Here is a 19649-nt window from a genome sequence, read left to right on the forward strand (position 1 = left end):
GCGGGAGGGTCAACCACTGTGCGAATTCTGTTTCCTTCTGGATAGTGTTTGCAGTATTGGACCAAACTTTGTAAAGGCTTTTGGGGTCTTGAACTGTGGGGACATTGAGTTGGCTCCAGCAGTGGTGACCCTTTGCTTTGGCACACACTTCCGTGGGGCACTTCTATGGATTGGCATGGTTTTCACTGTGGCACCTGGACAGGGCAGAAGCTTTTGGGTTGTGCATGGTTCCTTTCTCACAGTACATCAGAATAGTAGCCCCCATACCCATACCCAGTTGAGAACCACTGCTGTAGAGAGTATAACAGATATCAGTTAGAATCAGTAGGGATCCCCTTTGCTGCTGCCCTGCCTTTTTTTGCCTTTAGGAGAAAGAACTATTAAAGATACTGATACAATTGTAACCGATAGAACCCTCATGGCTCCCAGGGCATGTCCTGGGGATTTTGTGCTTTCAGCTCTCTCTTTTGTACCTTCTCTTCGGGCAGTCTCCTGTTCTGTTAGCTGGTGTTTAAAGGGAAAATCTGCCATCTGGAAGCTTAATTATTAAAGAAAAATTAAGTTTTTGCCCTATACTTACTGACCTAGGAAAGTGATTCCTTCAAATTAAGTTTTTACTGGACAAATATTAAGAGACTGTCCAGAAAATACAATCAATCATACCTCTGTATTTTCCAAGAATTTCAAGTTTTTGTATGGCAGTTATGGGTGGAGACAGTTAGACAAACTATACCAGGCTGTTTCAATCTGATATAGGGATGAATGTAAAAAATGCTGCTTTAACTGGTTTTAATGAATCATAGTCATGTTTCTTGCATTTTAGCATGGCATTGGAGAATTAGTAAGAGATCCAAGAGCTGACAGATTAAGTCACTGCCTCGTACAATGTTCTCTGATATTTAATTCAAATCATTACTTCTATGAAGGATTTTAAGACTTGGTAGTATTATCTTTCTTTGTCATTCCTTTCCTTATTGTTGTCTTATTAAATCTTGCAGAGAAGAAAAGGTAAGCTTACCAGTAGGTTTTGAGAATATGAGTTGAGTGGATTAGTAAAGGGAGGATTAGCTGGGTTTTATTTTATTATTGGAGGCTAAAGCGAATGTCGTGAATATGCTGTATAAGAGTGATTAATTTGATCAAGCAGACAACCATAAGCAGATCCTAACGAAGATGAAATTTCAGGTAAACACAATGACTGTGAAGGAAACTGAGCTGCAGAAGGAAATGCATGCCATGGTACAGAAAACGACGGAGCTGAAAGAAGAATTTAGTAGGGAGAAAAACAGGCTAACTGAAGATTTAAAATTAGTGTCAGAAGAAATAAAGAGCAGAAAAGTAAGTTTCTCTGTGACAGATTCATTACACTCTGATAATTCTTGTGCACTCTCCCCTTGTTTGTTTTTGTTAAGACCTTCTGTAATGTACCAGACTTTATTTTTAGCTTTTGAAAAGAGTAACCCAAGCTTATGTCATGATCAGACCTGCAGTAATTTTCGCCATCCAGCACTGTCATGAGCCCGGAAGGAGTCAGGCGAGGCCCCTGAACACAAGAAAATACCTGTCATGGAGCCCAACTATTTTTTTCATAGAAGATGACCCTTGTAACTACATTAACGCATACCAGAAATGGATTTCATGCCGCTTTCAGTAGGCGTTGTCCTAGCCTGCCACAGATTACAAGCCAGAATGTTGCTAAGACAAATGCACTGAACTTGCAAAGAACTTACAAAGTAACAGAAAGAAAGTAAATGTAAAGATGTAAAGTTGGAGCAGTCTTGGGGTGCTATTTTAGGGCAGGTTGTGGCAGAACTATAGCATTTGGGCTGCCACTCCCACTGCTGGTCCCCAATAGACATTGCTGATTCACGTGCTTTCTCCTGAATCTCTTTAACACCAAGTCTTAGGTAGCAGCTACCATGCATGCAAATGGTAAACACTCCTATATTCATGTAGTCCTTGTGCAACTTCATCCCTAAGTAATTCTCAGAAAAGGACAGCAAAATATAATTGTGATTATGACCCAGAGTAATCACAAAAAGTTGAAATATTTGTAATGGCCTGTATAAGGAGTTGGGGAAGTTAGTGCTTTTCTTTAAATGTGGTATTTAATGTAATGAAAATTGAAAAGTTTTGGCATTTAATCTCAGCAATTGGCTCATGGAATTTTCTGGCAATGCTGTGTGGAAGGAGTTCCTGTGGATGATATTTGAGTCCTGCATCTGCTAAAATCTCCTTTGGTACTGAGCAGCCTGGGAGTATCCCAAGTATATTGTTATTTGTCTTTCATTTATAGGCTCTACTAAAAAGGAAAGCTAGGTGTTCAGCCTCAAGGCCATACATATGAGCGTGTTCGTCTGCAATGGCTTTATTCATTCTATAAACACGGCTAAGGTCAGAGGATAGAATGGTGGGCAATAGCTGTCCTGTGGTTCTTCCTGCACTCACAGAACTTACCATCTTGACATACAATAAATCATTAAATAGGAAATACATCAAATAATCATAAACTGTTAAGTGCTATAAAGGAAACAAGATTCTTCACTGCAGAATATTTGGGAAGTGGAGTGTGGGGTAAGGAAGAAACTAATTTAGATGGGGTGGCCAGAGAATGTCACGTGCAGGGCAAGGAGTCAGCCACGTGAACAACAGGGCAGACGAAGGAGCCTTCTAGGTCTAGAGAGCGGAGTGGTAGAATCTCTGAAATTAGAAAGATCTTTGTACATTTTAGAAATGGAAAGGAAGCCATTGTGTCTGGAGTCAGATGGAAAATACTAGGAAAGAAGGTTGGAGCAGTAGGAAGGCATGGTAAAGAACTAGAGTAGAATCTAAAGTGACACCAAACACATGAGGCTGGAGATTGAAGGGAACGTTTAGGGTGGATACATGAACTTGGCTAGTTCAGAATATAGGTAGTGTTTAAACAATTATGGGAATGGTAGAAAACATAGATGGAGAAGAGAAGATGGCTCAGGGCCTAGCCCAGATGCCCTCCAGCATGTAGGGTGAGATGGGGGAAGGAAGAACCAGCAAAGAAACTGAGAAGACAAGATGAGGCCAGCCAGGAGAGTGTCATGTTCTAGAAGCCACGCATGGAGGCTCTCTCAAGACCGAAGGAGTGGTCAGCGGCAGCAGATTCTACCTGGAGGTCGAATGAGATGAGGGCTGAAGAGTGCTCCTGGGATTTCCAACATGGAGCTTAACGAGGCCGTGAAAAGCCATTTCAGGAGGAGCTGGGATGAAAGCAGGTTGGAGTGGGTTGAGGAGTGAACGGTTGATGAGGAAGTGGACACAGCATGTATATAAACACGTATAGAAACAGCTATTTGGGGTCAGGCACGGAGAAGCCAGATACCTCTAGGGCTGCAGGGTTTTGGTTTTTTTTTTTGCGGTACGTGGGCCTCTCACTGTTGTGGCCTCTCCCGTCGCGGAGCACAGGCTCCGGACGCGCGGGCTCAGCGGCCATGGCTCATGGGCCCAGCCGCTCCGCGGCATGTGGGATCTTCCTGGACCGGGGCACGAACCCGTGTCCCCTGCATCGGCAGGCGGACTCTCAACCACTGCGCCACCAGGGAAGCCATAGGGCTGCAGTTTTGATAGTCCTGCACAGTGAAGGGAGAGAAGGGCAGAAGGGGGGGGGGCGCTTTGGAAGGAAATTCTTAAACTGATAGAAGATGGAATCTAAGCTGGACAAGGAAGAAGACGTAAGTCTGGAGGGGCTTGAGTGTGAATGAAGGTGGTGGTGATGCTGCTAATGAGGTCAAGAAATTACTGCACTAGAAGTACTTAAATAAGTGAGCCTGGGGCTTCCCTGGTGGCGCAGTGGTTGAGAGTTCGCCTGCCGATGCAGGGGACATGGGTTCGTTCCCCGGTGTGGGAAGATCCCACATGCCGTGGAGCGGCTGGGGCCGTGAGTCATGGCCGCTGAGCCTGCGTGTCCGGAGCCTGTGCTCCGCAACGGGAGAGGCCACAGCAGTGAGAGGCCCGCGTACCGCCAACAAACAAACAAACAAAAAAATAAGTGAGCCTGGGAGCCTAGGAGGGTTTGGTCCAGAGTGTTTTAGTAGCGAAATCGAGGTTTCAGAGATTCTGTGTTGCCCGTGGATGTAACCTTGGGCTGGAGCAAAGGAAATTGCCACTGGAGGTGAAATCGCCATTTAAAGTGAATACAGTCATCCCTTGGTATCCACGGGGCATTGGTTCTAGGCCCTCCCCAGATTCCAAAATCCGCAGATGCTCAAGTCCCTTATATAAAATGGCATAGTGTTTGCATATCACCTGCACACATCCTCGTGTATACTTTAAGTCATTTCTACATTACTTAAAATACCTAATGCTACCTAAATAGTTGTAAATACAATGTTAATGCTGTGTAAAAAGTTGCTGGTATGCAGCAAATTCAAGTTTGGCTTTTTGGAAATTTCTGGAATTTGTGTTTTGGAATATTTTTGTTCTGTAGTTGGTTGAATCAGTGAATGTGAAATCTGGGGAAACAGAGAGTCAACTGTACATTGCTAAGGATTATAGCACTAACTCTATATAGATTGTCTTGCCTGTAAACTATTATAGGCAAGACAGTACTCAGTACTCAGTATTTTCTAGATATTGATATATATTCCAGTACTCAGTATTCAGTATTTTCTAGATGTTGATATATATATCCAGGTTCTTAATTATCTTCCCATGATTTTATTATTTTTCTCATTAGGGTCAACTGAAGGAGCTCATGCTAGAAAACAGTGAACTGAAGAAGAGTTTGGATTGTGTACACAAAGACCAGATGGAAAAGCAAGGGAAGATGAGAGAAGAAATAGCTGAATATCAGCTACGGCTTCAGGAAGCTGAAAATAAACACCAGGCTTTGCTTCTGGATATAAACAAACAGGTAAAAATGTGTGGTCTGGTGACTGGGGGAACTGGAGAGAGTGTGTTGACCATGGTGATGAGGCATTTTTTCCAAGAAGGTCAGTGTTCTGCATTATTATTATGATGTATAATCCTGTGAACATCCCATCCTATTAAGTTCCCTATCTTTCCACCAGTTACTTGCACGTCTTATTTTATGACTTGATTTAAAAAAAAATACATTTCCGCCTTGGAGTAGAATAGTAAGCGAGTTGCAAAGACCATTTGTAATGGTCCCCGGAACAGCAGTTTCCTTTTTTTGTTTGTTTTCTTTACAATATTTTCACCTGAGCCTCCTGGTTAAGTAACATTTTTCTGCCCTAGTATGAAATGGAAATCCAGACATATCGAGAGAAATTGACTTCTATGGAAGAATGTCTCAGCTCCCAGAAGGTGGAGATAGACCTCTTAAAGTCCAGTAAAGAAGAACTCAATAATTCTTTGAACATGACCACTGAGATTTTAGAAGAATTGAAGAAAACCAAGGTATGTCCACTTATCATTACTTCATGACTTAGAATGGTTCATACATCTAACAGTGGTTTTAACAGTATGAAATTAAGTGCTTTCATTTTAATTTTCATGAAAAAAGTTTTTTTGTAATCATAAATAATATCATTCATCAGTTGTCTGCTGAGTTGTTTTTAAAAATTAGAGGATAGCCTGCAGTTCCATAGCTTGAATAAACTTCATTCATTGCTCAGTGAATCCTCTCAAAGTAGAGGATGTCAGAGACTTCTTGCGATGGATATGAAGATCAAGCCAATAACAGATCAGGGCAGGCCCCTCCAGGTGTGGATAATAATAATTTGGTGGTGAAAGTCTTGCATGACTGGTCTTCAGGTTCACTGCTGTCACCAAGCCCACTTTACCATGGCTTATGGGGAGATCAGGGTGAGCCAAGCACTTGGTCAGGTACACGTATGTGTATGTTCTCCTTTTCTTTTCCATGCAAGGACCATAAAACTTTTTTCTTTATAAAGAAAAGGAGGTAAGCCCTAATCTCAGGATTGTTAGACTGTAGAAGGTGCTACAGCAATTCTACCTGGAAAGGGAGGCTGTTTTGATACCCACAAAATTCTTTTCATGAAACGAATACCATCCAGAATGTAAAATATGAACGTGGAGAATAAATATTTTTCAGTAAAGGTCAGAAAACTAGGTATAGATTTCTTATGTTTACGGCTCTTATACAATTATCAAGGTGAAGGAAATATACCAGTAAAATACAAACTAAGTGCAAAATAACATTAATGATCAATAATGTTCTGTTGCTACAAAATGAGAGATGTTAGGTTTAATAACAAGACAGAAGTAGCTTCAGGTCTAAGTTTTAATTTACTCACTTTCTCGTTTTTTTTAATCTTCGACAGTTGTACTGTGGGGAATGTCTATTTATATATATGCCGTGTACAAAATGGTACATTGTTAGTTGAGTCTATACAAATCTTATATAATTTTAATGAAGTAGAAGTTGATAAGCATGGTTTTATTTATTTATTTATTTATTTATTTATTTTGGCTGCACTGGGTCTTAGTTATGGCATGTGGGATCTTTGTGGCAGCATGCAAGATCTTTAGTTGCGGCATGTGGACTTCTTAGTTGCGGTATGTGGGCTTCTTAGTTGAGGCATGCATGTGGAATCTAGTTCCCTGACCAGGGATCGAACCCAGGCCCCCTGCATTGGGAGTGTGGAGGGCTACCCACTGGACCACAGGGAAGTCCCAGCATTGTTGAAATTGAATTAAATCTATCTCTAATCCAATTACTGTTGGAATCAGAAATAGAAAGTTCTGAAAGTGCAGATTTACTGCAACATTGCTAATAAATTATTTCAAGGTGAAATGTGCGAAGAATGAAACCTACTTGTAACATGAATGCGATGCTCAGGTTCTTCTTTTTTTTTTTTTTAAATAGTTTGGTCTGCCTTTATATGTTCATGGTCTCTTATCAAAAACTCTTAGAGCTAGATTGTTTTACAATTCTGCATTTCTTAGATATTGCATAATGCAATGCATATGCCACATATTACATAATGTCCCATCAGAATCTTGGGGTAATACTTCATAATCAAATTCATATTTCTACAGCAAAATGTATGAATATTTTTACAAGGTGGGATAAAGGAATAAATTCCTTCATATCTGTTCAAGTCAAGTTTTGCCTAGAAATCATTTTCAGAGCTTTTTTTTTGATTTTGCAATTGTGCTTAAGGAACTGTGAACATGTGCTACTGAGAAGTGCTTGATGACATAATTCTGCCACCATTCTATTCACTTTTTGTTTGAGCTGCTATAAAATTTAAATCTGTATTGTAAACCATAATATCATTTGGTCTTAAATTTGTGTTGTGAACCATAGTATCACTTGGTGTGACTAAACAAATGCCATCTTAGGTATTGAAATTGTGCAACAGTACAGGTCTCAAAAGGGAACAATTCTGTCATCTAGAGTGTTTGGCCTACCAAGAGTATGTGCATGGACCCTTGGCCCCTACCTCCCGGTGTGATTCCTACTGAATAAACACAGACATAGTGGGCTACTTAATAGGACATTATATTAAGAACTGTGACTGATGCTTGCTGATCCTAAGAAAGGGAGTGACAAAACCACAGTGTCTACTGGGGGGACTTAGGACACTGAGCAGAGAAGATGAATTGTTTTGAAGATAATAGTTCTTAAATTTACAGCATATGATTCTTAATTATATCGTATTATTTTTCCATATGCTTATGAAAAGCAATTCAAGGTTTTAAGTGGAATTACTTCTGTTTTGTAGATGGAAAATCTAAAATATGCAGATAAGTTGAAGAAGGAAAACGATCGTGCCCGGGGGAAAATAAAGTTGTTGATCAAATCCTGTAAACAGCTGGAAGAAGAAAAGGAGATGTTGCAGAAAGAGGTATCTCATCTTGAAGCTGCACAAGAGAAACAGAAAGCAGGTCAGTGTTTACTGGGTCCGTCAGTGAACCCAAACTGTTTTCCACCAGTGAATCACACACTTACGGTGTGCCTGCGTGGGAAGTGTCATTAGCGCTCTGTTCTGTGACTGCATGCTGATTGTCAGCCGTTAGCCGTTTTCCAATTTCAGAATTTTGTGCTTAGCTTGGGGTCATTAATAGGATTCAGAATGAAGCCTGCATTTAAAAAATAGAATTATTGCATCTTCTGTTCTATAAAACATACAAAAAACCTGGTAGCCCTTTCTGCTAATGAGCCTTTCCAAGAAGAGTTTTTCATGTGGATGTCCATGATGTAGTTCTAATGTAAAGGAAGACCAGCATCTGAGCTGGCATTGGTAATTTATAAACAGCTGATTCTGCTTGTCCTTGGCCCATCCTGGTGGGTCAACTAAATGGAAGGGTTGGGGGCTATATTTTTGGGTGTGGAGGTGAAATAAAAAAGAAAGGACAACTCTTCCTGTCACTTTTCTCCACGTATGCCCGCAGAGTGGAATGCTTTTTCTGTGTGGATAGATGATGGCAAGCATAGTATAAGTGGCTCTCTGGACCATACATAAATTGGCATGGGTGGGAGGTCAACAGTCTTGCCTGCTGAGGAGAGTACTCAGAATGGATTGGGGCTCCAGGGAGTGTCTCTAATGGAATCAGTGCCAACCAGGCAGCTATAAGTTACTGAGACCTCTTCCCTTATAGTATCTCTCAAGCCCTTGTCCATCAGATCCTCCATTGCCTCCAAATGGTTTTCAGAACTTTGGCCTTGTCTTATCACTGGCCCCTTCCTATCTCCCAAAGCCATTACAGCAGTGACTTTATATTCTCTGTCGACTTTTACTGTTCATTCCCTTACAATAGAAAGGATGGACAGGGGGAAATCGGGGATGTAATAAATTAATTCATTTGATGTCATATGATAACTACAAGAAGGTTTGATGGATTGGCTGAAATACGAGTTTGAGATTTTGGTGGGTTATGTTTAAGCTATCCCAATAAGTATGTAACTCACTAGAATATGTATGTTGATATCATCCCTCCCAAACAGGAACTATAAGAACATATATAGATAGACCTTCCGCCACTCTTCCCAAAAATAAAAATCAAGAAGCAAGTCTAAGGTTATCTGCTTGCTGATGCCCAGTGTTAATCAGAGAAGCGTCAAGTTACAAATGATGTGTCGCTTTATTTTTGACAGGTACTGTTGTGGATGCTAATGTTGATGAATTAATGACCGAGATGAAAGAACTGAAAGAAACCCTTGAAGAAAAAACCAAGGAGGCAGACGAATACCTGGATAAATACTGTTCCCTGCTTATAAGCCATGAGAAATTAGAGAAAGCCAAAGAGATGTTAGAAACACAGGTTGCCCGTCTGAGTTCACAACAATCTAAACTTAATCTTCGAAGTTCTCCTTCGCTGAATTCAGTTGTTCCAGGACCATCCCCAGTCCCTTCTGCTACTGAAAAGAAGTTATCATCTGGCCAAAATAAAGCTTCAGGCAAGAGGCAAAGGTCTGGTGGGATTCGGGAGGATGGGGGAGAAACCACATCTTCTACACCAGAGAAATTTTCTAAAAAAAGCAGGAAAGCAGTCAAAAGTGGTATTCACCCTGCAGAGGATGCAGAAGACGCTGAGCCTGAGCCAGAGGGACTTCCAGAAGTTGTAAAGAAAGGTACTCATAATTCAAAAAGTATTTGTGTTCTTTTGAAAGTGCTCATAAAAATTCACATACGAAAAGACAGAAGCATTTATTTTTTAGGTTATTGTGTAACAGTGCTCATTGACCTTCAGAAGCAATAGTCCACTGTTAAATTGGTAAGATATATACTTTCTTTTCTGTCATGAGAGAATGGCTAAGATCTAGTTACTCATGTCACAGTACCAAAAGTACTAGGAGATTTGAAAAATGGCTGTCAAAAACCTGTTTAGAAATTGGTATTTCTGTGTTGAAAAATCCCCAAATCAAAGACACCCTTCAAGCTTTCCCACCTTTAGTCATGTGTGACCCAGGTAGTGGGTGAGCTAGAGGATGGGCTTGATGAGGCTGGACCCCTGGCTGAAGCCACTTACCAATTTTTTTCTTTGAAACCCACTGGTACTCCAAGTGCGGCCCAGAGATTGGGGCCAGTCTAGGAATGTTTGTTACTGCTCCATGATCAAAACAATGTATAGAAATCAAGAGTAAGAGTTTGAAATTTTCATAGCCCTTTGCTATTGTTGCAACATTCAAGCACATAATCAGTTCTCTATTAGATTCATTCTTATTGTACTATACTAAAGTATCATGCCACAGCAGATGGGAAATTACTTCCCACCCCTCCCCTGCAAAATATCAAAACCGATTTTTTGCCATAGATAGTTTGAGAAGCACTGCTCTGAGTAACTCTAGCCCTTAGGAAATCTAACCCCTAAATAGTTAGCTATCTCTCGTTTCTGTTTCTTATTTGTAGTTAAAGGGTTAAAAACAAAGCAAAACCACATGCTGCTGTAGTTACTGTAGTTACTTTAATGCTGTGTGTAACATGCTTTTTTTAAGTATCCTTGGCATTGCCCTTCTCCTCTCGGTCATCACAGGTCCTGTCAGTTCTCTCTGTGGAAGGAGATGATGAGTGTAGGGCAAGGTCAAATCTCTCCTCCCACCTAGTTTTTCTACCTGAGAGTAGTTACCTCAAGTAGCTGCTACCATTTCACATTTTCCCCCTTTCAACAAGAGCAGACCTTTTCTTTTATCTCTTTCCTTTCCATTTCACCCATGTTTTCCTCCTCTGATCCAGATCTTACAGGAAGGCCTGCTGGTGTGTTCTTCTTAGAGAAGTGCGAGTTAAGACATCCACATAAAAGAAGCAGGAAAAATTTTTTCTGTTTAATGTTATTTTCCCCATGTGGTTTCTTATGTTTCTAATAAGAAAAAAACCTGTTAGTGATGTATTCAATTTGATGACTCCAGGGTAACTATGAATAAAGTGTGTCCATTGTCCACTGTGGCTAGGAGAAAGTGTTTTCGGAGTCACCCTTATCCTTGTTCAAACTTCACCTAGTGAACAGTGCTCCCACCGTAGATAGAATTGGAGCCAGCAGTGTTGACAGTCAGCTTTTTGCCTGTAGGGTTTGCCGACATCCCAACAGGAAAGACTAGCCCATACATCCTGCGGAGAACAACCATGTTGACAAGGACCAGCCCCCGCCTTGCTGCGCAGAAGTTAGCACCATCCCCCCTAAGTCTCAACAAAGAAAATCTCGCTGAGACCTCCAAACCAACAGCTGGTGGCAGCAGATCACAAAAGGTAAACTACTGTGAACATGTATCTACCGTTTGAAATCCAGGAAATGACAGCATTATCTGGGCGAGGGTTTGACACTGCGCTGTCTGACTCAGGAACTCTTCAAAGTCTGACCTTCTCCCTGGGGTATAAAGAAGTCAGTAGTGAGGAAAGTAACGAGCAGATGCGAGGATAAACATCCCATTACCCTGCCGCACAATCCTGTCCTTGACCCAGCAGGCCACTTATAAATCGTTTGACGGAATTGGCGTTGTTAGATTAGAACTCAAAGGGTCTGTAAGAAAGTTTCGGGCAGTACCATCGCAAGATTTGGCACGGGTACTGGTCATTGCTTGCTTCACAGTTTTCCCTCTCACCTGTCTGCCCCCCAGCTGCTGACTCTTTGTGTTTTATTATTCCTTTACTTTCTACAAAAAGCACATATTTCAGTAGATGTCTGGAGAAAGTAGCTCTGTTTATGGATGTCTCTATTTTGATTGTTGAGGGTAGGGAGGGCTGGGATCTTAGGGACCTCTCTGCACCTTGCAGACAGCCCAGTCACGTTATTTAAAGCATAGAGGATATTTGCTTCACAGATCTTTGTCCCATTACAATAATCCATACCAGCATCTACCAATTATGTATGCAAAGTATATGTATTTTATGGAACTCAAGTTTTATTTTCTTATTTTATTGTACTCTCCTAGTAAGTAGTATTATAAAAGGAGGAAGAAAGTAAGACTTACAAAGATTGAACCTGCCCAGACTTAACACCTACTCTCTCTCAGCTCCAGTCTTGCTCTTTTCCCATTGTTTCTCAAACTAGGGATTGCAGGAATCTTGTTGGAAGTTTCTAGAATGGCTCACAGATTTTTTTTTTTTTTTAATGTCGTGATTTTACTTTGATTGCTTACTTGTCAGAGTTTAAGTATTCAATATGATTACCTTGAACCAGCCAACAAAGCTTTGAAAGTGTAGTAACCCTATTTGTGTAATGTAGTAATTCTTTTTTTTTTTTCTTTTTTTTTTTTTTTTTTTTTTTTGCGGTATGTGGGCCTCTCACTGTTGTGGCCTCTCCCGTTGCGGAGCACAGGCTCCGGATGCGCAGGCCCAGCGGCCATGGCTCACGGGCCCAGCCGCTCTGCGGCATATGGGATCCTCCCAGACCGGGGCACGAACCCGTATCCCCTGCATCGGCAGGCGGACTCTTAACCACTGCGCCACCAGGGAGGCCCCAATGTAGTAATTCTTAAGTGGGCAGGCATGCTCCTCAGTAGGATTTTAGATACCAAAGACACTGGTGACTAGTTGCATCAAAGCAAGAACATATATGCACATGTTTGCTATGTGGATGTATAAGGGCTTTAAGGATTAAGGAATTTATGCCTACTATTAAGTTTGCTCATAACTTACATTATAATAAAAATTTGATTAACTCAGGAGTGAGGAAGAAGGGTCTGAGGTTTTCTTTCACTTATTAAAATGGGCCCATTCATGACTTGTATTAGAAATATTCTACTATTTTGTGCAAATTTCTTCCCCATCCCCACCCCTCCACCTACCTTTCTCTCTCTTTTTTTTTTTTTCCTCACTCACTCACTCACATTTGGATTTAACTCTTCTTGGATGCTGGTAGCAATAGAACACTGAAGAGTACACTGAGTACGTCCTGACTTTCCAAGGGACCATAAGAACAGCTTCTTTTCCATAAAGCAACTAGCACCTTTAAAGAGTGAAGCTTCCAGGTTTGACTAAAGCTATTAACCACAAGCTAATTCCTGAAATGAAGTATTTGGCTCTTTTAAAACAGGAAATCATGACATAGGTAGTACCCTGTACCTCCTGCTATTTCACGGCAGCTCACTTTACTATAATTACTCACCTAAATATCTGCCTTCTGAGTTCCAGTATGACTTCTGTGGTGTTCCTGGTTATGTTTACAGTTTACCTGTGTCCTCATGTCTAATACAGATATTTGTTGAATGAATGCAGCTGTGAATGTCCTGAAGTGATTGCAATAATAGATGTTTAAAGGTGTGTTAGGAAATCACCTCATGAAATCATCATGGGTCATTTTTCCCTTCTTTTATGAGGAATTGATGTTAAAGCAGTTTCCATGTGGAGTTTAGACTTACTAAGAAAGAGAGCTTTGCACGCTAGGGGGCCTGCTCTCCACGCTGCTGTCGCATCTGCTGAGGACAGAGCAATAACCTGGTTGCCTGCAGACTTGTGTGCTTGCCTTAGCTACAGGCTGCAGTAGGCAACAGTGGTTATGAATTGCTAAGCAATTTTGTGCACTTGTGCACATGAATGGAGGGTGGTTCCTCTTGAAAGAAGGTTATAGGGGACTTCATGATTAGATGCAAGCCTTTGAAACCCGGCCTATTGATTTTTTTATATATATATAAATTTATTTATTTTATTTATTTATTTTTGGCTGTGTTGGGTCTTCGTTGCTGCGCGCGGGCTTTCTCTAGTTGCGGCAAGTGGGGGCTACTCTTCGTTGCGGTGCGCAGACTTCTCATTGCGGTGGCTTCTCTTGCTGTGGAGCACGGGAGCTAGGCGCATGGGCTTCAGTAGCTGTGGCACGCGGGCTCAGTAGTTGTGGCTCTCGGGCTCTAGAGCACAGGCTTCGTTGCTCTGCAGCGTGTGGGATCTTCCTGGACCAGGGATTGAACCCGTGCCCCCGGCATTGGCAGGCGGATTCTCAACCACTGCGCCACCAGAGAAGCCCCAGCCTATTGATTTTTAATTTAATTCAGCATTTTCTGAATCACCTTATAAAATGCTTGCCTCATCTGTTGAGCATATTTCATCATTCAGTTTGAAAAAAGAGAGAGCAAGGTGTCGTTTCCTAAAGCAGTTGCTTAGAAACTTGGGATTATGAGCCTTCGCCTGAAGTCACTGGCTGAGTGTTGAGAGATTTCCTAGATGGTTTAACGGAACCTTTAGTGACATCTGACAGGTTCAAAGGGGAACATGGGTAAAATACGGATTAGGTGAGGACCATTCTCTGTTATGTCTCTGGGATGAATAAGCCCAGAGCTCCCAGTTTGCTGGAAACAAGGGAGTCGTGATTGTGTGTAGACTTGATCTGAATCTGGGGTTGGTAGTCAGCTCCAGAGGACCGTCCACTAATTATAGAAGATGATGGTGAGGCCGTCACCACAGAGTCAGTCAGCAGTTTCGTGGGGTCTTAGCCATTTTTCCTACTAATGAGGTTCATTTCCAATGAGCCATTTGCATACCTGCCCTCTCCCCACTGTGGCTGCAGACACAGTTTGTAAGACAGTCAGGGTATGGGTGCACTTAATAGCATAAGTACCTGGTAAGTCCGACCTCACCTAGTTATGGGTAAGTCTGAGGCTAACTAACCAACATGAGGATCAAATCCAGAGTGTAAACTCTGATCACCGGCTATAGTTTCTCCTCAATTCAGAATCAAAGAAATTGAGTCTAAAGGGGGAGGCCAAAGGGTGGGCTTTGGCTATTTAATTGGGTTTCAGGAATTGAGTAGCTTAAATTCTCTTTCCCCAGCGTGATCTCTCCATCCCCCACTCCCTCTTCCCCCCGCTTTTAATGGTGAATCTAAAGGTTTGATTCTCCTGCATCTGTTGGGTTCAAGGGAAGTCTGTTTTTGTATCACTTTCTACTTTAAAAAAAAAGAGAGGAAAGAAAAGAAAAAGGAATGCCAGTAAAACTCTGTTTTTTTTTTCCTTCAACTTTCCATGGACAGTAATTTTCCATTAAGTCCTGATCCTTCAAGGCTGCTCTTTTTAAACGTCCTGCACATCCTCTGAGGTAGAGGCAAGCTTTCCAGGGATCTGATCTGTCGGCCAGATTTACTATGTTTTCTGTAATGAAGAGTATTTAGCTGCCTTTTAAGACCACGTACTTCCTATGGAAAGAATATAAACGGGGAAATAATTTCCATTCTTTCTTCTTACTGCTTCAGAAGGAGGTCACCGGCAGTCCACCGGCAGGGAGTGATGTGTCCCATAGCTGCTTCTCAGGCTTGGTACTGAGCACCCTTGTTAAGAGTCCTTCCTCTTTCTCTTTTACAAACCTTCCTACCTGAATTGTCTGCTCTTGCCTTTCACTTTGGTTAAGTGACGTGTTTCTGTGCTTCCTCTGTCTTGCTCTTCTTTCTCTTTCCCGACCCCATATCATTTTTCGCTACCATGGAAACCTCAAAAAAATCTCGACTTTACCAGCTACCCTGCCCTTTCATCTACTTCTTAAAGTCTCGCATTTTTGAGATTCCCTCTTTCTCTTAAAAGGCAGGACGTCAGAAAGGGAATCTACTTTTTTCTGGACTTTATTAGTAAATAGCTGCCCTTCTGCCATAAACCAGATATGGGAATAAAACAACAATGTAAGGGGAATGATTAAAATGCTGGTATGTGAGGAGGAGGTTCTAGGTCTTTTAAATGTTGTAAGTAAAGCTTCCACTCTATGAAGGTGGTATTACTCATTTGGAATACGTTCATTTGAATGACAGCAGGGGCTCAGTTAAGATAAACGGAAGCTGCTTTGGGTTCTTATTTAGGCAAATATTGAATTTTTGCCAGGTAGGCATATTCTGGGCACTATGCATGCAAAGGTAAAGAGGACATAGTCTTTGCCCTCAAAGAGCGTACCTTCTGACCTGAGAGTGTCACACTGGCCTCGGGAGTGAGTTTGCAGCCGTCAGAGGTGTCAAGGGAAGCTTGCAAGGCGGCTGGCTGGTCAGAGGTTGTGTCCGACTCTTTTCACTAGCTTCTCTGTTAGATGGGGGCCTGTTTTCAGGGAAGAAGAAATGGTAAAACTGTACAACTCCTAGAAGAAGAATTTAACTTCATTTTTGGTGATCTAAGTGCTTGATTTTTCATGTTGTAGAAATGTGAATGTGATTTAAACCTCTAACAATGACGCTTGTGTTGCAGGTCAAGGTTACTCATCAGAGCCCAGTGGATTCAGGCACTGCCCTCCGAGAACCCACCACCAGATCTCTCTCCATCAGTAACCTTCCTGAGAGAAGTTCGGCTGACAGCCCCAGGGAGGGCCTGAGGGCCAAGAAAGGCCGGCTGGCTCCCAGCCCAGAAGCTGGCCCCGAGTCCAAGGGCAGTGAGAACTGTAGGGTCCAGTAGAAGAGCCCTTGTGTGTCAGCACCCCTGGAAGGTGGCTGTAGTTGAATAGAAGGCAGTGTGTCTGTGGGGTTTTTCTTTATTCAGGGAGCACATTATCAGAGGGAAGAAAACAATTCCTTATAAATCTAAATATGTTGGACCCTTTAGATCTCCCCTGTATAACAGTTAGAAAAGTTTGGAAGCACTGATTACCTCTTCATTGATATTCCTCTTCTGTAATGTATAATAGTCCTGTATAAAGCTTTTTGGTAATGTTAACACAAATGGCAAGCACCATATAACAACTCCTGTTTTTATGCGGATTTTTACACTAAAAAAGGCAAAACATTTTTTACTTGCAACAAACAGCTCCCAGGAAAATGTAAACTTGCTTTATGGTATTTCCTTTGTATAGTGTTAAGCGTGAAATAATTTGAGATCAAGACTTTCTTTGAGGTGAGTAAAACAAAAGAAAACAATGTTATATGTGTTCAAGGAAAACATGCACACAAATACACATGTGGGTGTGTCCCTCCTCTTCCAATGTGTTTTCTAAATCTTGGCTTATATAACCTGCACATATCTGTGTGTGGGGTAGTGGGAGTTGTGTGTTGATTTCTAATTAGCCTGGTTGCAGACTCCTCAGAGGTGTAGCATATTGAGTTTTCTGTCATTGTGCTGTTTCTGTTGAAGACCAATTTGTTGCAGTATTTTGGTATGCATTCTGATAAATGGTGATCTTCTATTAAAATATGGCATTTTTTCTATTAAAAAATTCACCTTTGTTTTCTGTAAAAATGATTCCTAAATATAAATGTACTATGAACATTGGTACCATTTCTTGCTAACTTCGCCAGCCTCTTATAAAAGTAAAAATGTTTTAACAAACGATACTACTATATTTAGTGAACGTATTCAGTTATATTAAAAGACGTGATTTGGAATATGGGTCATGAAGATTATGTAGGCATATAATATGTCCAGCCAGCGCTTAGCACATTGTGTGTACCCATTAAATCCCATCAGCAAGGATACAAGTATGTGGTATTTTCCAGCTCATTTACGGATGACAGGGTTTTGAAAATATGCAGGCATTAGGAGCCATATCAATTCTAAAAACTTTGGAACAAGTCCTTGTGTCCTTGAATCAGGGTAAAGATGTTTTCCAGGACATGAGCTAGTAAAAGATAATTTGCTCTTGACTTTCAGTTCAGATTGATGTGTAAACCTTGACAAATACTATCATTTATATTTTAAAATTGTCCTTTGCCAGATGGCCTCTATTGTTGGATAATGCTTCAATAGTATTAAGCTACTTAGTATTCATCCACTGAAAGTGGTATCCTGACTTTCCTCCTGTTTTTTCTGTTGCTCGAGGTTGTGGTCTGGTGCAATATCCTTATCATAAATCATCCCAAGGCTGCCATGTGCTCAAGGGCATGGCCCAGAGTAGACATTGCTGGGATCAGGCCATCAGCTTTATTGGCTGTCTCCAGTTTTTGGAAGATTCCACTCAATAGGTCTGGCTGGGTGGGTCCTTGAAAGCATCTTCATCTTTTCCTAGGTGGACTGTAGTTGCTGTTCCTTGTTATAGGAAGTACTCAGCATGCCTTCCATTTTCATAATTGTAGAGAATTGTTCACAGTCTTATAAATGGACAGCAAGGACATTAAATATTCTTTTCCTTGAGCTAATAATACTTGTTACACTAGGAGCTGAGCTGCATATAGGATGAAAACTAAATACACTACAGTCCCAACTCTGAAGTACCTAGTAAGCTAGGTGAGTCACAAATAAGATCCCGCTGACAAATCATATGGGGAAATAACCAAGTCCAGAGATCTAGGGATTTGATTCTCATCTGTTCAAAGAGGGGCTTGGTTGAGATGATTTTTCCCTCTTGAATACTCTGTAGGAACTGAGATGGCCCTTTGTGTTACTGGGGGTTATCAGGAGTCCAAAGGGACTATGCTCTCCCTCCCACTTCTGCTCACATAAGCTGCCTTCCCTTTAGAGGAAGGGGCTTTACGCGAAGTTCACTGACTAGAGAGAACACTGAGGGAATAGAACTTGGGTAGCTTCAGAAGAACCAGGCCGTTCGTTCTAATTAGAAAAGACTGAGGACCTGAAACTAGCATCCTACCTCCAGGTAGAGCTATGTATCTAATGGCACTATTCACTTGAGCTATGGCTCAGCTACTTAAAACACAGTGGAAAATTATAGTCATTTCACATGTTTGCTCAAACCTTACACCTTTGTGAGGTAGACATTAGGATCTCCGTTTCATAGGCTAAGATTAAGTAAGAGACACGGAGCTTCTGACTCATGTCTGGAGAGAGCTTGTTAATAATAACAATGTGTCTCACAACAAGCTTGCAAAACGGGGATTATCCTTATTGGATAAAAGATGATGTAGGCTCAGAGAGTTCAAGTATTTCAACCATGGTGTTCGTGAACATAGAGCCCACTCTATTTCTTGTTTATGTTGTTCCTCTCTAGGAGCAGTCTGTTCCAGAATAATTCTGATAGCACAAATATTCCTGTGATAGAAGTAGCTTTTCTGTGCAATGGAGATGTCCTTCAGTCTAGGATGATGGCATCTGACTTGTGTTACCTTCTATTGAATTTTCAAAACCATAAAATGAGACAGGCTATAAATTTCAACTTCTAAAAATTGTAACTACTAACTCAGTGCATAAGCACTATTTATTTAAATAAAAGCAAATCTTTTTAAAGAGTCTGTTTTGGAAAACTTGAAAAATCTAAAAATTTGTAAGGCTTTGAATATGCAAGTTTAGTATAATGTAGACATTAAAAGTCAGGTGTCAGAATGCCTGGGCTCCCCAAGTGACCTTGGGCCAAGTTTGACCTTCACTATGCCCCAGTTTCTTCTGGTAGAATTGGGAATAATAATAATACTCCTGACATTGTCATGATAATTAAATTAATCGGTTACTGTTTAACAATACATAGGATTTTGCACTCAAAATGTTGGTTATTCTGTATACAGATAAGTAGATAATTTTTTAAATTGTAACATGTTTAAAACATGTAATATGTTTTAAATTGTAAATAATTTTTTACAATTGTTAGATAAATCTTCATCCAACACTACACATTAATTTCAGATGAACTTCTGTCCTACAAAATTCTCACCATTCTCAAAACCACTAATGCTTATTTTGCAAATGAGTTTAATCACTGTAGATTTGCTCATATCATTCAATTACTGATCTTGCAAATGTACTGTCCACTGGTTTTGGTTCTTCTTTGGTTGGCTCATTAAAAATACCCAAGGAAAACAATTTCTGCAATTTTAATTACAAATGAGTTGTGTTGCTGAAGTTCATATAAACTGACCATTTGGAACTCAAAATACATTTCTTTATAGAAACAACATTGCAAATTGTGCCTAAT

At 40.9% G+C, this 19649-nt stretch overlaps 1 protein-coding gene across 3 annotated transcripts in view; it reads left to right on the forward strand.

The window, feature by feature from the left end:
• Nucleotides 1-19183, forward strand: part of CENPF (centromere protein F) — a 62896-nt gene extending 43713 nt beyond the window's left edge. For all 3 annotated transcript variants that reach the window (XM_060091124.1, XM_060091126.1, XM_060091125.1), the window contains 7 exons: nt 1186-1338; nt 4709-4885; nt 5230-5391; nt 7686-7848; nt 9059-9535; nt 10969-11147; nt 16049-19183. In XM_060091124.1, the coding sequence (XP_059947107.1) occupies nt 1186-1338; nt 4709-4885; nt 5230-5391; nt 7686-7848; nt 9059-9535; nt 10969-11147; nt 16049-16252 (1515 nt within the window). In that variant the 3' untranslated portion in view covers nt 16253-19183. The remainder of the gene's footprint in view (nt 1-1185; nt 1339-4708; nt 4886-5229; nt 5392-7685; nt 7849-9058; nt 9536-10968; nt 11148-16048) is intronic.
• The last annotated feature ends 466 nt before the right edge of the window (nt 19184-19649 follow it).

This window comes from Mesoplodon densirostris, chromosome 2 (assembly GCF_025265405.1).
Source record: "Mesoplodon densirostris isolate mMesDen1 chromosome 2, mMesDen1 primary haplotype, whole genome shotgun sequence".
Lineage (NCBI taxonomy): Eukaryota > Metazoa > Chordata > Mammalia > Artiodactyla > Ziphiidae > Mesoplodon > Mesoplodon densirostris.